General features: G+C 30.1%; 1 protein-coding gene and 1 long non-coding RNA gene across 2 annotated transcripts; one reads left to right on the top strand and one right to left on the bottom strand.

Moving 5' to 3' along the window:
• The first annotated feature begins 2284 nt into the window (after window positions 1–2284).
• LOC107470260 (aquaporin SIP1-2) lies at window positions 2285–6260 on the top strand. Its single transcript, XM_016089657.3, has 3 exons — window positions 2285–2968; window positions 3860–4132; window positions 5963–6260. Exons 1-3 carry the CDS (start codon window positions 2654–2656, stop codon window positions 6122–6124), a joined length of 750 nt encoding a protein of 249 aa, XP_015945143.1. The 5' UTR covers window positions 2285–2653; the 3' UTR covers window positions 6125–6260.
• A 7410-nt stretch (window positions 6261–13670) lies between these two features.
• On the bottom strand, window positions 13671–14911 carry LOC110276385 (uncharacterized). Its single transcript, XR_008010526.1, has 4 exons — window positions 14771–14911; window positions 14384–14467; window positions 14133–14146; window positions 13671–13733 (listed from the first exon to the last, which is right to left on the bottom strand). It is a non-coding gene; the product is annotated as an uncharacterized LOC110276385 (long non-coding RNA).
• Between the last annotated feature and the right edge of the window lie 3601 nt (window positions 14912–18512).

The raw sequence follows: 18512 nt of genomic DNA, 5'->3' as shown, positions 1-18512 counted from the left end.
ATAATCACACACAAATAAGATTATAGAAAAAAATGAAAAAGTTATGAAATGTTGATTTTTTTTTAAAAATAATTTAAATTTCTCATTTTTAAAAAAATTCTACCTATCATGATTTCATGGGTGAGATGGATCTAATTGGTGAGGTTGTGTTAGATCAATTTTACTTATAAGTAATTTATATAATTATATTATCTAATTTAATTGATAAATAAAATTATACTTAATATTTATTGAGGGGTAAAAAAGTCTTAGAAAAATAATGTAATTCATCAACAAGTCATTCCAAACAATGGAATTCAATTCTATCTCATTAAATGAGTTAGTTGTTCCAAATTGTGGAATTGAATTCATTTCTTGATGGAATTGAATTCTAATTCCATCATTTAAAGGTGTCCAAACAAGCTGTATATAGTATGGAGGAGCCCAACATTGAACAACCGTTGAAATTTTTTTTAAATTTTTACCCTATCTTACTTGCGGGCTAAAAATCTCTCAACCCTATCCCTATCCGCACCTTAAAATTTTAAACCCTACTCTATCCGACCCTACCCGCAGAAACAAACAAAAAACATTCAAATAAATATAAAATTCAACCATTCCAAATTTCATACATATTAATAAAATAGAAAATAAAAAACTAAGTTCAAATTAAAAATAAAAACAATAAAATGATAAAGAAATCCAACATAAAATTACAAATAATATGATCATCAATTAGTTTAATAATTATTTCAAATTTTTATAAGAAGAAGATTGTGAGTATAAGACTCACTTTTTTCGCTACATACAAAACTTATATATATATATATATATATAAAGGGTGCGGATATGGTAGGATAAGACATATCTTAAACCCGTACCTTATTTTACCCACAGGCAAATTTATACTCTACCCTATCCTATTTACAGCGAATAGGATAAACAATCATACTCAAATAGATTAGTCCAAATTAAATATTCGCGGGTAGAATATATATTGCCAACCCTAAATATCACGTCCTTAAAAATTATGTAGCAAACTCAGCCAAACTGCTTCCTAAGAACAATTCTAGTGCAGTGATTTTGGATTATTATTTTTGATATTTTTAAAAAGTGAAGATTTAGAATTGAAATTTATACTAGAATTTATAGATAAAATAAAATCAGTCTTATCTTAAAAAGATTATATCATCTTAATAAAAACAAATAAATTTTTATCATTTATATAACTATTTTAATAGAATAATTAAAAAATAATATAAAATTTTAAGTGAATTGATACCAAATATTGGAATATTGGATCTCATTTTTAATTTTAAATTAGTATTTATGATATATCATCTCACAAATATTAATGTGTTATTTTATCATATCTAAAATTGAACTTAAAACAAATATTAAAAATATTCTAACAAACAATATAATTTTACCAATCGGTATCGTGCTCACGCTATAATTCTTCTTAATCTAGTAGTAACAACTAATAAAAAAATATTTGATCGATAATATATTAGATAATAGAAAACCAATTTAAAGTAGTACAAAGTTATCTTATTTTGCCTTCTTTAATTACTGTTTATCTTATTTTTACATTCTTTAATTATTGTTAAAATAATTAAATAATATTAAATATAACAAAAATATTATTTATATACTACATGCATAAAATTATAAATATTAAGTTAAATAAGATAATTTAAAATTATTATTTCCCAAATAAATAAAAGTAGCGCTAAGAGAACAAGTCATTATTTAACTAAATTTTCAACTAAGTATTTCAAAAGAATTCAAAAATAAATCGTAGTCTTTTCTTTTTTTTCATGTAATTTACTTTCTTTTTCTTCGTCCCTCTTTTGTTAGGTTAACAAATTTTTTTTCTATTCTCCTGTTATTGTTCTTCCTTTTGCGAAGGACAAACAATTATAATTTTTTCTTAAACTATTTCTATTTCTTTTGAAAATTGATATTTTTTGTTTTTATTTTTTTTCCTTCTAATTATTTGTTCTTAGAGAAAAAACAGAAAAAATGAAAAAAAAAATAAAAAATAAAAAATAGGCAAAAAATACAAAAAGAAAAAGAAAATTCAAAAATGCATAATATTTAGAATTTTATTAAAAATTACTGTATTTTCATAAAAAGTCATATATTTTTTCCCTAAGATATCTAAAAGAATTTCTGATTTTTTTTCATACAATTTCTATATTTATGTTATTTAAAAAAGAAAATAATTTTAAAAAATGAGTTTTAAGGGATTAAGTAAACTCAATTAAGAAAAAGAACAAGTAATAACGTAGTAGCTAAAGATCCTCCTAATCTAGGCATGTGCGCTAGCGCTTATCCCCTTTTTCTCTCTACCCTCCCAATATTTGCCGGTTGATGTGTTAGGTGAATCACTTCGCTCTCATTATCTTCTTCTTCATTCTCAAATATCATACCACGAAAGATCCATGCTCCTTTCTTAATCCCAATTCGATTCACACAAAGATACTCTCACTCTTTCTCTCTCTCCGTGCTTGCATCCATTTATCGTTCTCATCAGTGGTTCCAATCACAGAGAGGGACATGTGAGTGAGTGAGTGAAAACCCAACCAAGTCAAACATTAAAAAGGAACAACCTTTGCAGGTTTTTTTTCGATTTCGGAGATCAAAGGAATAGAAAAAGGGTGAACAAAACATGGTCCGTGCTATAAAGGCTGCAATTGGTGATGGGGTGTTGACTTTCATGTGGGTGTTCTGTTCCTCCATGTTGGGGATAGCTTCAAGCTCCATAACAAGATTTCTTGACATTCGGCACCTCCATTACAATGGCTTCCCTTACCCTTCATTCCTTGTCACAACTTTCCTTGTTTTCGTACTTGTCTTTGTGTTCACCATCATTGGCAATGCCTTGGGTGGTGCCAGCTTCAATCCCACTGGCACTGCTGCGTTCTATGCTATTGGTCTTGGCTCTGACTCACTCTTCTCCATGGCTCTGCGCTTCCCTGCCCAGGTTTTCCTTTTATTTTCTCGCCAAAAGGGTCTTTTTCTTTTCTTTTCTGGGGTTGTTGCTATCTGATGCTTTTTTAAATTACCTTTTTTCTATTTTTTGCTCTCTTTTGCTTTTTTGCCTTTCTGGGTTCCCTTTGTGTGTTCGCTTTTCTAAAGTATGAGTTGATAGTCAAATTAGTCCCTGGAACCTGAAAGCCTTCTTCAAATTTGTTCTTCAAATTTGTCCTCAAAGATTTTTTCAATCAAATTGTTCCTTCAGAAATTATAAATTAATCATATATGTCCTTTAGTTACTCCACTTACAATTTCGTGAACGATTGATGATGTAAAATATTAACTGATAGCATACATGACACATAATATGTTCAATACTTTGATTAAATATATTTACGAAAATCTATCAACTAAATTAATAAATTTTTATAAATATAGTCAATATCCAATTAGACATAACACGTATTATATATGTTATCTTAACGTTTTACAACATTAATTTTTGAAAAACATTGTTAATAGAGTGATTGGAGGACAAATATGATTAATTCGTAATCTTTGAAGGACCAATTTGATTGAAAAATCCTTTCAGGGGTGAATTTGAAGAATGTCTTATCTTTCACGACTAATTTGACTAATATGGCTAATTTTCCTTTTAGTTTCTTGGTTGTGTTTAAGTGTCTGAAGTTTAAATGCTTTATGGGTGCAAATTTTTTATGGATCAATGTGAATTAAGGAGTGCATGAAGTTTGATCCATGTTTATTGAGCTCCTTTTTGCCTTTGAATATATTGGTGTGAGTTTTTCAATGGAGCAAGGTGAATTAACTAATGAGTGTTGGATGAATGTTTTTGACTTATGAGCTTTGGATTGGTGCGTCCATGTTGAATTTTCCACAGGCTCTTGGTGCTGCTGGTGGAGCTTTGGCAATTATGGAGATAATTCCTTCAAAATACAAACACATGATGGGAGGCCCTTCATTGAAAGTGGATCTGCACACCGGTGCTGTTGTTGAGGGAGTGTTGACTTTTGTGATCACTTTTGCTGTGCTCTACATAATCCTCAAGGGCCCTCGTAGTGACTTGCTCAAGACTTGGTTGCTCGCCATGTCGACTGTCGCACTAGTCATGGTTGGATCGGCTTACACCGGTCCATCCATGAATCCTGCCAATGTAAGTGAGCTACCCTTTTGTTTTTGCTGCGTTTAACGTTGTCTTTTCTCTTTTGTGTATGAATTTTATATAACTTGCATCAATTTAGTGAGCTATGTATCATGTTACCCCGTAGGCTACCGGGAATGGATAATGTCAACTGGAAATTTTACTAGATCACATCAAGTGTGAATTTCTGTAGTTAATTAATAAGGTTGGCTCTAACATGGATCACACAAAATTATCCAATCAATTGTTGAAATCATCACTTGATATGGTCAACTGTATTTTTTTTTTCAATTGAGAAGGATCCACTCCCCTGCCATGGCAAATCTGAATTATCATTATTTCTTTTTTCTTATTTTTCATTTCAGTAGTTTTCTGATCTGCACTTAAAAGTTTGAAACTTCGTAGACTTAACTTTTTTTTAATACCTACTGCAAGGATTTCTTGTTCTTATGAGCATTCTGTAATTGAATTCTTACCTCTTGCTTGCAAATGTTTCCTTAATTTCTTCCCCTAATTTTATGCAGCTATGGTATTTATCCGTCTTATTAGATGCTAATAGAATTCCCTTCCTCCTTGTTCCTTCCTTATTGTGCTATTCTATATGGCATCAATTCCTTTTGGAACTTGTATTCATGCATTCCCATTCATTTTTGTCTTTTGTGTGAAATAGTCAACAAACTTACATATACAAATGATCAATTTTCATGAGTGAAAACTAAAATGCCATTGAGGTCATAAAATCAATTACATATGAACTTCCTTTTTGCTTTCTACATGACATGATTATCTATTTCTCACCATCCTTGGATCAAGACAAAATTCAATGTTATATCTTATATGTTGGTTAAAATTTGTCTTGTAACGATTTATTGTTGGTTTTGTTGCCTTATCCACTCATACATGTTGGACATTCTGCATTGACCGACACGACCGTGTATCTGTATGTGTTCAATTTAAAGATATTTTTTGGGGTACCCAAATACCATGGGACACAAAATAGACAAGCCATTTAAGATTTAAAAAAAGAAACACAAACACAAATTTTAGGCTTCATTAAACTTGTAAAGTAGAAGGCATTAGCTTCTGCCTTACCATATGTCAATGTCAAGCTCTCTGTCTTTCTTTTGCAAAGTGATATTCTTGTTTTCAAATGGAATATATATATATATATATATAAAACCATCGTATATTTTATATAGAGCATTTTGTTCATAATATCTTCGAATCATATTTAATGCTTGTTTGGCGCAATCATTCCTTGAAAAAAAAAGAATCAAGGTGATATTGGTTGTTTGTTTAAAGGGCGGCCTCGTATACGAGGCTTCCACTTAGTGGGATAAGACTTTGTTGTTGTTGTACTTCTATCACTTTATTTCTTGCGTGATAGCAATATATGTTCAGTTGTAAAACGCCAACTGATCACAAAGCTAATTAAATTTGTTGTGGACGATGAGCGATCTTACAAGGGAAGGCAATGAAGTTATTTGGTAGGAATGTCTTAAATATAAAGTTAGCGACGTAGTGGAAATATTAATCGGAATGGTAACGCTAGGTGCATCACTGAAATGTTAAGTTGACAGAGTAACTTAATATGTAATATCAACCTTTCTCACACAAGAAAGGTTTGATATGTGCAAAATCGCCCTTGGATTTACGTTTCAGGTTGTGTTTGGTTAGGAGGTAAATGTCAGGGTAGAATTTTATTTGCAAATTACTTTGCAGAGTTTTTTTTTTTCGTCAGTTTCTCCGTTGACGACTGTTATTCTGTTAATGTCGGCTTTACCAGAGTCGGATGTATAAGAACCTAAATTTTGATTCTGATCTTTTCTAATGTCATCGCAGGCGTTTGGTTGGGCATACCTAAATAACTGGCACAACACATGGGATCAATTCTATGTATACTGGATCTGGCCCTTCGCCGGAGCAATATTTGCCGCATGGTTTTTCCGCGCCATCTTCCCCCCACCAGAAGCTACACAGGAGAAGAAACAGAAGAAAGCATGAAAATGCTTCTATAATTATATTTGGTTATTCATGCCAAACCTTTAAGATCAACGCTAGTACATTAAGGACTACTTTTATCATTGTTTTTTTTCTTTTGTAAGGTACAGGTTTGATTCATATTAAATAATTTGGTTTAGATTGTTTCTTGGGAATTTTATTTTTAATTTTAACAAATGTTCTCTTTATTATTATTGATAGTGGCAGGGCTGGGTTAGGTTGATTCTCAAGAGTAAATGGTACTTGCAAGTTAAGGTGTCTAATAAGAAAAATAATAATGTGGGTTGTTAACTTGTTATGGATCACAATTCAAATGATTAATGTTGAGTATTGAGCTTGGTTTGCTCATGAATCAAAACTCAAGTACTCAACGGCTCAACCTACTTTAAATTTACATACCAGGGTTGTCTGTGGTTTGGTTTATAGATTAGCTTGATTTAATTTTTAAATTCTATTCAATTTGATTCAAAATTTAATTTGAAGTTTAGTTAGATCAATTTATTCGATTTTTAGCATATAAAATTATAAATTTGCGACATTAGAATATAAAATAATTTTAATTTAATAAAATAGATAAATAAAATAAATAAAACTTATATTTACAAAATATTAATAAGTTAAATACATTATTTAACAAATTATAATAACATTAGTATAATTAAAAGCGTACATTTTATAATTTCAGAAATTATATTTTTATGATGTTTTACTGTTTGGATCTGATCCAATATGTGTACTTTGTTCAGAATGAAATTTAATCCAATCCAATCTAATTAAAATATGATTCATATTTTACTAAAGGTATTTAAATTCAATTTAGTCTAATCAAAATTGTAATGAAATTTAAACCCTCGTAATGCCATTTGAATTAACGATATGTATAAACTTTGCATGATAGACATAGTTCTTCTTCTCATATCATTTCAAATCAAATTTTAAAACACACACAATTAGATTACCTTCTTATCTCAAATCCCATCAAATGACTCTAGAATCAAATTAAAAACTTGAAAAGTGTGTCATTTTAAACTTTTAACTAACAAAATATATCTAACCAACAATATCTTTTTTAATTAACCAATTTTGTGACGAATAGATAAATAGAAATCAAAAGTCTAATAAAAAAGTTGTAAAAAATGTTATTTGTGTACCAAAATTAGCTGTCATTATTTGTATATAAATATATATGTTGTTTAACTTATTTTTAATATGTATTTTATATTTCAACATTTATTTTATACAAAGTTGCGAAAACTAAATTGGTCAATAGACTAATAGAGTGACTAATTCAATGGTCCAATTGAAATTGAACCGTAATTTAACTGGTTTAATTAAATATAAAATAAAATTAATAAAATTTAATATATGATTTTAAATATTTAAATTCAATAATTTTTAGACTAATAAAATTTAAAATTTTAAAATTTTATATAATAATTTATCTATAAGTTAATATTAAAAGTTTAAAAAAAATTCAAACATCAAAACTTATAATTAAAGAAAATCAAAACACATATAAATGATAAACATATCATGTTACATCGCAAAAATAAATAAATAAATAAATAAATTTTAACTAAACAAAAGATATTACTCATCACAAATGATAATCATCATTAAGTGTTCTAAATTACATTTAAGTCAACAATAATACAAACTATTAGATTTTGAATATACCTTTGCTGCATTAAAAGATTTGCAGAACTCTAATTTTATACTAATAATTAATTAATTTTGGTGATTAATTTAATAAACACCTGACATGATTAAACATTATATATATCATCTTAAAATTAAACTAGTATTATAAAAGTCGAATACTAAATATGAAGGTTAATCCAATCCAATCTATTCAAAATATGACTTTATTAAAGGTATTCAAGTTCAGTTTAATCTATTCAAAATTGTTAAATGACCAATTCAAAAGATAAAAACAAGCAGCCGCATATTATCCTATCCTATAATCTAAGATTTTATTGTTAAACCGACACTTTCCCGTAGTGCTATTTGAATTAATAACTTGTATACAAACACTCTGTTTAATCTCTGTTCATCTTTATGCATTTCAAATTAAATATTTGAACATACAATTGGTCAATTAGATAACCTTATCTTATCTTAAATCTCATCAAATGACTTTAAAATCAAATTAAAGACTTATTAAGTGTAATAATTTTAACTAACAAATCATATATAACTAACAATATCTTTTTTAACAAACCAATTTCTTGACGATTAGATAACTAGAAATAAAAATCTACTCAAAAGCATTATATCATCTTAAAACTAGTATCATAAAAATTGGATAAAAGATTTATTATTATGTAAACAATTTGAATCAAAAGATAAAAAATTATCTCTCTTCTACAAACATCGCGTCAAAGGGGTATGAATAAGAGAAGAATAAATTCAAAGGTAGTTGCAGTTTTTTTTGTGTGCCATTAATAATTATATCAATTTCTCCTCTTAATTCTTTAACTGTGAGTGCAGATGAATCAACCATCACATCTTCAAAGACGTAAAATATTCAAATCACATCCAGCTCACGACTACAATTATCATTGGAATCTTAATCCTAACCCTATTCCTAATCTTAACCTAAACCTTCGTCAACGACGTACAATAGGAACACCGCCATTGTTACCATCAGCAAGAACATTACAACCATTGTACACTAGCAACAATATGTTACTTCTGAAGACTGCGATCAAGAACTCAATGTTGAAGAATGGAACTATTGATGAGTTTACGGTGAAGAACAATTTTCTTATACTGCGCAAGCCTCGGTCTCGGAGTAGTTCTCGTCCCAATGTCTCTCGTGAAATTAAGCCATCCAGGCTATCCACCATGTCCAAAGCTGAGGATTTTATTTGATTTGTGAATGTGAATGTGTATGTGATGAATACTGATGATAATGGATCTTGTTATGGATGGTTGCTTTTTTGTTTTAGATTTTTTGATTAGGTTTCTTTAATTTGTTCTAAGTTTTATGCTTTAGCCTTCAGGCTTCGACGATGCAATATCAATATGCATTTGAGTTAGAATCTTTCAAACATTGTAGGAAAATTTCAAAACTAAACTAAAGGGCCGATTGGTTTAAGCCTTTTTTTGGGTTAATTTTTGATAAAAATAAAAATAAGATATGAAAATCAGTTTAAAAATATTTTTAACGAAAACATTTAAAAAAAAATGAACAAAATTAAAAATGCTATTTTCAAGTTTTTAGTCTTTAGTTTTAATTTTTGAAAATGTTTTCAAATCAAAACAAGGTATTTTTTTGTTTTGGAATAAAGGTTCGAAACTCGAATCTCTCCTATCCGTTTTTATATATTTTTTTCAAGCTACATTGATCCAATGTACCGTACTTTAATCTTCTTTTTTTATTTTCTATTCATTTTTCTGCCCCTCTTGTTATTAGGATATTCATTATTTACCTCCAATTTATACTTGTATCTCTTGAAAAGGTGAAGTTTTTTATTTTTTATTTCATTTGACTCTTTCAATTTTTTTAGACTTATTTTTTTTATATTTTTGAGTATATAGACAAGATAATTAAAAAAACTCTAATTAGAATTAAAATATGTATTTATTAAATTTTTTTATTTTACTTAGTATTGAATACGTATTCTCCTAATTAATATGTATTTGTTAAATTTATTTATTTTTTACCTTCATTTTTTCGTTTAAAAAAATAATTTTGTTATGAAAATAATTTTTTAAATTGATAATTAATTATGAAAGTATCGATAATAAAAATTAAAAGAATACATAAAAACTTAAAAATGTTTACAAGAAAGTAGATTTTTTGTTTTAAATTTTTTTAATTTTAATATTTATTTATTATTTTATTAGTAAATTATTTGTTAAAAAATTGTTTACATTAATAAATTTTGATATTAATTAATTGATTTGTTTGGTGTAAAACTAATTTTAGTTTCAATTTTTGTTTCAATTGATATTTTTTATTATTAGATAGTGCCATAGGAAATATAAAACCAACTTTTATATATATATATATATATAAGAGATATCAAATTTTTTTAAAATAGTATAATAAGATAGTAATTTATTTTAGAGTAAAGTATCGTTTTTGTTTCCAACGTTTGGGATAAGTCTCAAAGTTGTCCTTAACGTTTTAATCGTCCTATTTAAGTCCCTAACGTTTCAAATTTTGACTCAATATTGTCCTGCCGTTAGGAATCTGTTCATTGAATTGACGGCAGGACAAAATTGAGACGATTTTAAAACGTTAGGGACTTAAATAAGACGAATACGTTGGGGACAAAATGATACATAGAAATAAATTTTAATTTTATCCTTCAATAGTATCAATTTTTTACTGTACATCATAGTTGTCAGAACCGAATCGGTGATCGAACCGGTCACATTACTGGGTCACTAGGTCACTGATCAACCGGTGGGTCACTGGTTGAACCGGTTAACTCGGTCCTATGTAAATAAAAATAAAAAATAGTTAAAAATTTAAAATTAAAATTTAAAATACATATTTTTACTAACATTTTAATAATTTCAAGCTATTTTAAAATAATATGGAATAAGAACAATAAATATTTTATTATTTTTACTCTATTATAGATATTTTTTTTTATATTAAAATAACTATAATTTTTAATTTTCAATAATTTATTAATTAATTTATATTTATTATACTATTATAGAAATAAAATTAAAAATTAAATACATATTTTCAAAAATATATTAATAACAATCAAATATCAATTCTTATATATAATTTATGGTAGATAATAAATTAGTCACTAGTACAAAATACTTTCTCAATTTAATGAACAAGAAAAAAATAAAACATAACATAATCAATATCAATATATTAATATGTGTTGTTACTATGTGAATCCATATTTAAAAGGATAAAAAAAACATAAAAATTCAGTTATAGTTTATTATATATTTAACTTTTGTCATTTATTATATTGAGATGCATGCTAGTGCAGTGGTAAGATGGGGGCGTGATTGCTGGCTTCCCTGGGTTCGAATCCCGCGTCACTCATATTTGGAGTAATTTGGACAGGAGCTTCTACCATGGTTTGGGGATCGAACCAGTCGATCCGGTCCGATTCTGATAACACTGTTGTACATAGTTATTCAATTATTTTTTAATCACATATAAGTAAATTACACTTAATTACATTAATTTTATTCTAAATAAATTTATTTTTGTATTTTACTCTTAAAAATTTTTACTCATCTTAAAACCCCTACGTACGTGAGATGCCCAACCCGAATGAAATGACCGCGTCGCGTGTACTGTGTTGCATATGCAACCTTACCAGACTTAAGAAAATTTTCAAATCTGCAGAATTTCAGTTTTAAACCTCAAACTTGAAACGTTCATAACTTCCTCTACAAAAATCCATTTTTCTCAAACTTTATATTAATTTAAAGCTCTTTGACGCATGTTACAGTTCGCATACGCAAGGGTCAAAATTCTGATAGTTCGCGTACGCATGCAATGCCCACGTACGCGAGATGTCCAACCCGAATGGAATGACCGCGTCGCGTGCTCTGTGTCGCGTATGCAACCCTCACCAGAGTTAGAAAATTTTCAAATATGCAGAATTTCAATTTTAAACCCCAAACTTTAAACGTTCATAACTTCCTCTACAGACATCCATTTTTCTCAAACTTTATATCAATTTAAAGCTCTTTGAATCTTCTTTAATTTAAAGTAAATTTCAATCAATTCCAAAAATTGAGACTCGAGTTATGATCTATCAAAGTTCGGTAAAACAAAATTTTCACAAAATCAGCAAGGTTCTCAAATTTTCCAAACTCCTAACAAAAACCATTTCATAAACATTCTATTGCACATCAATTCTTACCATTCATGTCCACAATCACAACCATATGTCTCCCCACTTACCAAATGACTTCCTCTATCAATCCAACCCTATTTCATTCAATTTTTCAATCTTACACAATTTAACTCTTCATCAACATAATTCATTATATTTCACATTGTTATCATTAGTCATTCCAACATCAATAATTATAATCTTAATTCATTAAAATCATCACAAGCATCAATATCTAAATTTAACCTAAATCACATCAAAGCTCCTAAATCCCATCATTATTCAACTATACAACATCCAACCTTTAATATCCTAACTTATCAATTCCTTCAACACTTATTATTAACAATACTCATAGTCATCATCAATCAAAATCAACACCAATACTCATCAAGTTATCCTCATATTCATACTCCCCCACATACAACTCACTCAACCTTCATCATAATTTATATACCATGCATTTTAAAAACTACATATCATCATTATCATCATCATCAAACATATAATTATATACAATAAATCATACAACCACTTCATTCAATCCTATCTTAAAGGTCACTAGCCTAAGTTTCACGAAACATTACATATTACATAGAGGAAACCGAAACCATACCTTGGCCGATTCTCATGCAACTCAAAACACCAAGCTCAAACTCAAGGCTCCAAAACCATCAAGCTCACTCCAACAACATCAAACCTCAATCTAACATCATATAACATACAAAAAAATCACTAGGGCTAACTTAAAACATTAAACCACAAGAGTTTGAAGAGACTTACCTTATCCAACGATATTAGGGATAAAACCTAACAATATTCCAATGCTAAATCACCCCTAAATAAACAAAATCATAAAATCTATTAAAAAACTATAACAAAAAATGCACAAAAGTTAGGGTAGGAAATTGAAGCTTTAGTTTTGATTTCTTACCAGAAAAACTTAGTTAAAAATGAAGAGCTAAATCAGAGCTTTGCGTGACCACAAATGACTCGTCAATCGGAGCTCCGTAGCTCAAGATATGGCCAAATGAAAAAGAAGGTGAACAGTACCCCCTCTTCTTCTCTCATGCTCGAACCCTCACTCTTTCTTTGGGGAGAAATGAGCTGAATGCTCATTAAATAGCCTTATATATGTTGGGCCTTGGGGTCCAGTTTGGATCCGGTCTAACCCGTTAGTATTTTTTGTCCGTTTGGCCCACTTTAGGCCAAAACCTTTAAGATTAGTGCCCGATTTTATATTCTAAATTATTTTTGTCCTTTCATAATACTAAATCCAATTTTCAAAATCTTATTTTTCTCAAAATACAGTACCGAATAGATTAGAGCCGATACTGCCGGTTTAAGCACCAGTACACAGTTTTACAAAAATCTTTCACAAAAGATATATTTTCCAACTCAGAAAAATTCATTGAATTTGAATTTCACCTTTATATTTTAAAAAGAATATTTCTTTTATATTTTGTACCTATTTTGGGCCATTAAATTATTATTTTATTAAAACGATTATTCCGGTTCTTACACGCCAACCGTCATACTTTAAAGGAGGAAAACAGAAAGAAGAACGTAGAAAACAAATGATAAGGAATTGTGTTACCAACCAAAGAGAATTAACAGAAGATGACACATGAATTTTTTATCAGAACTTGAAGAAAATTAGCAAGAAAAAAATTAACGGCAAAGAAGAATAAGACACATTAATTAATTGAAAGCAGGCAGAGGAAAGATCAAACCAAGAAAGAAGAAACCAAGCAGCAGCGAAGATGTTTTCTATTAGCCTGGAAACAAGATGAAAGACACAAGAGTTAGCCAGTAAAGTAGATGAATCAAATCTTCCACCATCGCTAATAGATAGGCCACCTATTGCACTTTTATTAACTGTACTAGTGCAGCTGCCACCTTCGTATTTTTTTCAACTATAACAGGCATAATACCCCATCCATCATACCACTACAAGTAGCTGTAATAGCTAAACTGCTTATAAAGATTACTTCTATTTCTTTATCACATGAATTATTAACAAAATATCCATAAGAAATGATAAAACCACAAGGATGTAAATTTTATATTTTCTCTTTGCTCATGCACCCACACAAACATTTATGCCATGAAAAAATTAGCAAGCAAGCCCCTTACTAAGGATCTCAATAAAGTCTAAGCCAAACAAAAATTGTTACCTTTTGTCAAGGTCCTACAGTTGCAGTTACAGTTGGTGGGTTTTTTACATGCCAATGGAAAAACAAAACACAGGTTTAGATGTTCATATGAAGTAAGAAAAATAGAAGACACAAATCAAATTCAGTACTTTAAACTATTAATAAATAACAGTTTTTGATTTAGCATTATTGATATGGACTTTAAAACTCTGCCATAGAAAATTTTGTAAAAGCATTAATGATTTACGAATTTCACTTCTTTATTGCAATACCTATCCTTGGCTAAGCATTTTTTATTTCTTTGACTTCTTCATGGCCAAAACATCTCCTGTGCCTTTAGCATGAGATACCCTTACCTACAATTTTCAAAAAAAGTAAAGAACATAACATAAAGGTGCTAGATTTTATAACAAGAGGTTAAATTTGATGCATTTACACTATCGACAAATCATATTCACTAATCCTTCTATTGAGACAATTATTATTAGAGTTGAACATTTCTATTAAATGGTAATGCACAATTGGCCTAGGGTGACTGTACAAAAATGATTCACTGATAACAAAATAAAATTAAATCATCTTAACAAATCATTAGATACTATATATGAAAAGAATCCAAAGTTTATAATATAACATGATCTAAAATATTTATTATGTACCTCACCAAAAGCACATTTGTCAATTACTATTAATTTCTCAAAATTATCAACTCCAACTTTACTTCTTTGAAGCCTCATAAACTCGATTTCTCTCTAGTCCAAATTTTGCACCATCTCCTCCTACTCTTCAACTAATATTTGAGCTTCATGTACTTTTCTTTGTAGCTCTCTATATCTGAGAACACATCAATAATAAGGAATTAAGATCAATACTTCTTTTTTTTCCTCCATCGTAGTTGGCATTTGGCAATTAGTGACACCAACTTTATGCGGTGATGAAGTAAAATTTACTTAAGTCACTACACCAATCAACTAGTACAAATTTATATTCAACAATATATGACATTCTTTCTCTCTTCTAATTTACATATACCAACCAAAGAGAAACAAAATAAACCCAGACACAACCAGTCAATAACTTCGGCTATAACCTATTCAAACTTAGTGAAATAGTGCACTGAGGATGGTGCAACTACAATAATTTAGATAAGAAACCAGCACAATACAATGAGGATGTATATTAGTGATTTAGTACAAATAGAAGATACAAGAGAACCAAGAGAGTGAATTCAGGAAGTTATTCTATAGATATTGCATGTTAAATAATGATGAACAACTATTGCATTGTCTAATTAAGGAATGTACATAAGAATGAGTGAAAAAAATTGCAAGTAAAACTAGCCAGTTTTGGTGATAAAAAGGGGAAAAAGTAGGATAAAAAATGAATGAATTCTCCAAAAATTATGGTACCTAATAATGATAGCAACAAGATAGTCTATGGACATATGCCTCTGATCTAGCAATCAAGAGCAATATTCTTATTATATGAGATATGTGAATCATGAATACTTTGAAACTTACCTTTCTGAAATACTAATATATCATAAATAAAGAAGATGCTGTGAAGAATTAACAATTAACTTTATAAAACTTTGGTAGGTAAAAGAACTTTTGATTAATGCTACCTTTTAGCCTAAGTGGAAAAACTTTGTCAACCACAAGTTACAATAAATATTATTCATGCTAATTTCATTAGGGCTTCACTGTATATTCATTATAACACCTATGAACAAGAACAAAATATTACAAAAATACAACGGTAACCAATAACACAGGGATGCATCACTTCAACACTAACAGAGTCAGGAAAAAAGATTACATTAAGCATAATCTTTTGATAAACTCATAACTATACCATCAATGGTACAATTCAATATACACTAATTTCAAAATAAAAATAGAGCAATCGAACTATAACTTTGAAAGAGAAAGAGTCACATACTTGCTTATTAAAATCCATGAAAATAAAAAGTTGAGCTCCTCCTCCATTCACCGAGGAAAACTAGCAAATAGTATGTGTGCATATTCCATAAAAATACCAAAATATACAAGATAATGAGTTAATGTTATATCTAATATTATGAGAACAGAAATGGAGTCAGGGATGGTATCGTCGGCGGGTAGGAACTGCATGGAGGATGATGGCAGCTGCAAACTGTGTGGAGGGCGATTGCAGCTGTGACTGCACAGAAGACCATGACGACGGAGGATCACGACTACGCAAAGTGTGGTCTACAGCATACAAGACGACGATGGATTAGTGGCTATGAGGGAGGAAAAGAGAGAGTAAAAGAGGACAGAGGGTGCAAGAGAATGGAGAGGCAGAGATGAACTGGAGCACGATGGTAAGGGTGTGCATGGGTGGAGGAAAGAAAGGTGATAGAGGATCAAGAAGGGCACAATGACACTGCGGCGGATGAGCTTGCAATGCAATAATGATTGAGAGAAGAAAAAACACATAAGGGTGGGTTTTAATTGGTAAAGGTGTTTAGTTTAGTAGCGATTTTACGCTCAACTGCCACTAATTTCAGCGATTTGGTTGCGCATCTCCAAACCGATGCACGACTACCACAACGTTTTCATTTAGCGGCTATTTTTTACCGCTGCTATTTAACTGCCGCAAACTTCCACATCCAGCGCAGTGGGTCGCGTACGCAATGTTTCCCTGGATGAATACCAAGTTGGATTTATGCCTTGAATGAGTTTAATCTTCTTCCTTGCTCCATGCTTTCCTTATCCTTTTATTCTACTTATGCTCTTAACCCTTTAAGTTCTTGAAGAACTAATTAAGAAAAATTTATCAAGGAATCAAGTGGATTAAAATAGCAACTTATATTTGGATAAATTAAATCCAAAAGATCATAATTCACAAGTTAAAAGCATTCAGAAGAAGAATCTACAAAAACACTCAATCAAGTTGAAATCATGTAGGATAGTTGACGAAACCCATGACTTTTTATCCAATTTTAACTAGAGAAATTAGGCTCGATCACACTGTCACCGTATAGCACCTAACCCTCACCCAAATCACCATATAGAGGAATTACATTACACAAAAGCAAACATGATAGCAGAGATTGAGAACAAATTTTGTTTCTTATTTTTATTTTCTCTTTGAGTATTTTTAATAATAAACACTACATATAATGTTGTTGCTGTTGTTATCACTTCTGCTTTTTCATCAATCAAAAAGTATAAATTCAGCAAGTTTGGTGTCTCGAGGACCTTAATCAGTGATGGAGGCAGCCACTTCTGTAACAAACAGTTGGATTCTCTTCTCCAAAGATATGGAGTCAGGCACAAAGTGGCAACTCTTTATCACCCTCAGACAAGTGGTCAGGTGAAGATCTCTAATCGAGAACTCAAGCAAATTTTAGAGAATACTGTGGGTGCATCAAGGAAGGACTGAGCTAAGAAGATAGACAATGCTCTTTGAGATTATCGAACAGCCTTCAAGACCCTATATTGGAATGTCACCATACCAATTTGTCTATGGCAAGGCTTGTCACTTGCATGTGGAGTTGGAACATAGAGCGTATTGGGCAACAAAGTTTTTGAACTTTGATGTCAAGGCTGTGGGAGAGAAGAGGTTGCTCCAACTTAATGAACTAGATGAATTTCGAGTTGCAGCTTAGGCAAAAATGCCAAGATATACAACGAAAAGACCAATTTGTGGCATAATAAGAAGATTTCTTCATGAACATTTGAACCTGGACAATTAGTATTGCTTTCCAACTCAAGATTAAAACTCTTCCCAGGAAAATTAAAGTCTAGGTGGTCAGGGCTCTTCACCATCACTAGAGTCTCACCATATGATCATGTGGAGCTTTTGGAAGAAAGTTTGAGAAGGAAATTCACTGTCAATGGTCATCAGCTCAAGCACTATCGGGGAGGTAAGATTGACCGCAAAAGGACTACTCAACTCTTTACTTAGAGGGGTGATTGATGATTGAATTTTTGACGGTTTAGAATTTCACTAATGAAATCTCGTTGTAAAGTATAGTCTCTAAACCAACAATAATCCTCTCATACAAAAATTTGTTTGTCACAAGTACAAACCCCTAAAATCTATAAACCGAAGTATTTAAACCTCGGGTCGTTCTCCCTAGGATTTACAATAAAGTGTCTTGTTATTGGTTGTGAGTTATTTTGGGGTTTTGGATAAGAAGCATGAAAAGTAAATGGCAATGAAAATAAACTAACAAATATAAAGTGCTCTTGGCAAGGTATGAAAATTAGAAGTCCTATCCTAGTTATCTTCCTCAATTGTGATGAGAATTGTTCATTGCTACCACTTAGTTAACCTCTAACCATGGAGGAAAGTCAAGTGGATGAATCGATTTGATTCCTCAAGTCCTAATCAACTCCTAAAGGAAAGACTAGCTTTAGAGGCATTCAAATC

This window comes from Arachis duranensis, chromosome 6, assembly GCF_000817695.3.
Source record: "Arachis duranensis cultivar V14167 chromosome 6, aradu.V14167.gnm2.J7QH, whole genome shotgun sequence".
Lineage (NCBI taxonomy): Eukaryota > Viridiplantae > Streptophyta > Magnoliopsida > Fabales > Fabaceae > Arachis > Arachis duranensis.
Note: the sequence above shows the minus strand (reverse complement) of the source record. Positions and strands in the feature narration are given on the sequence as shown.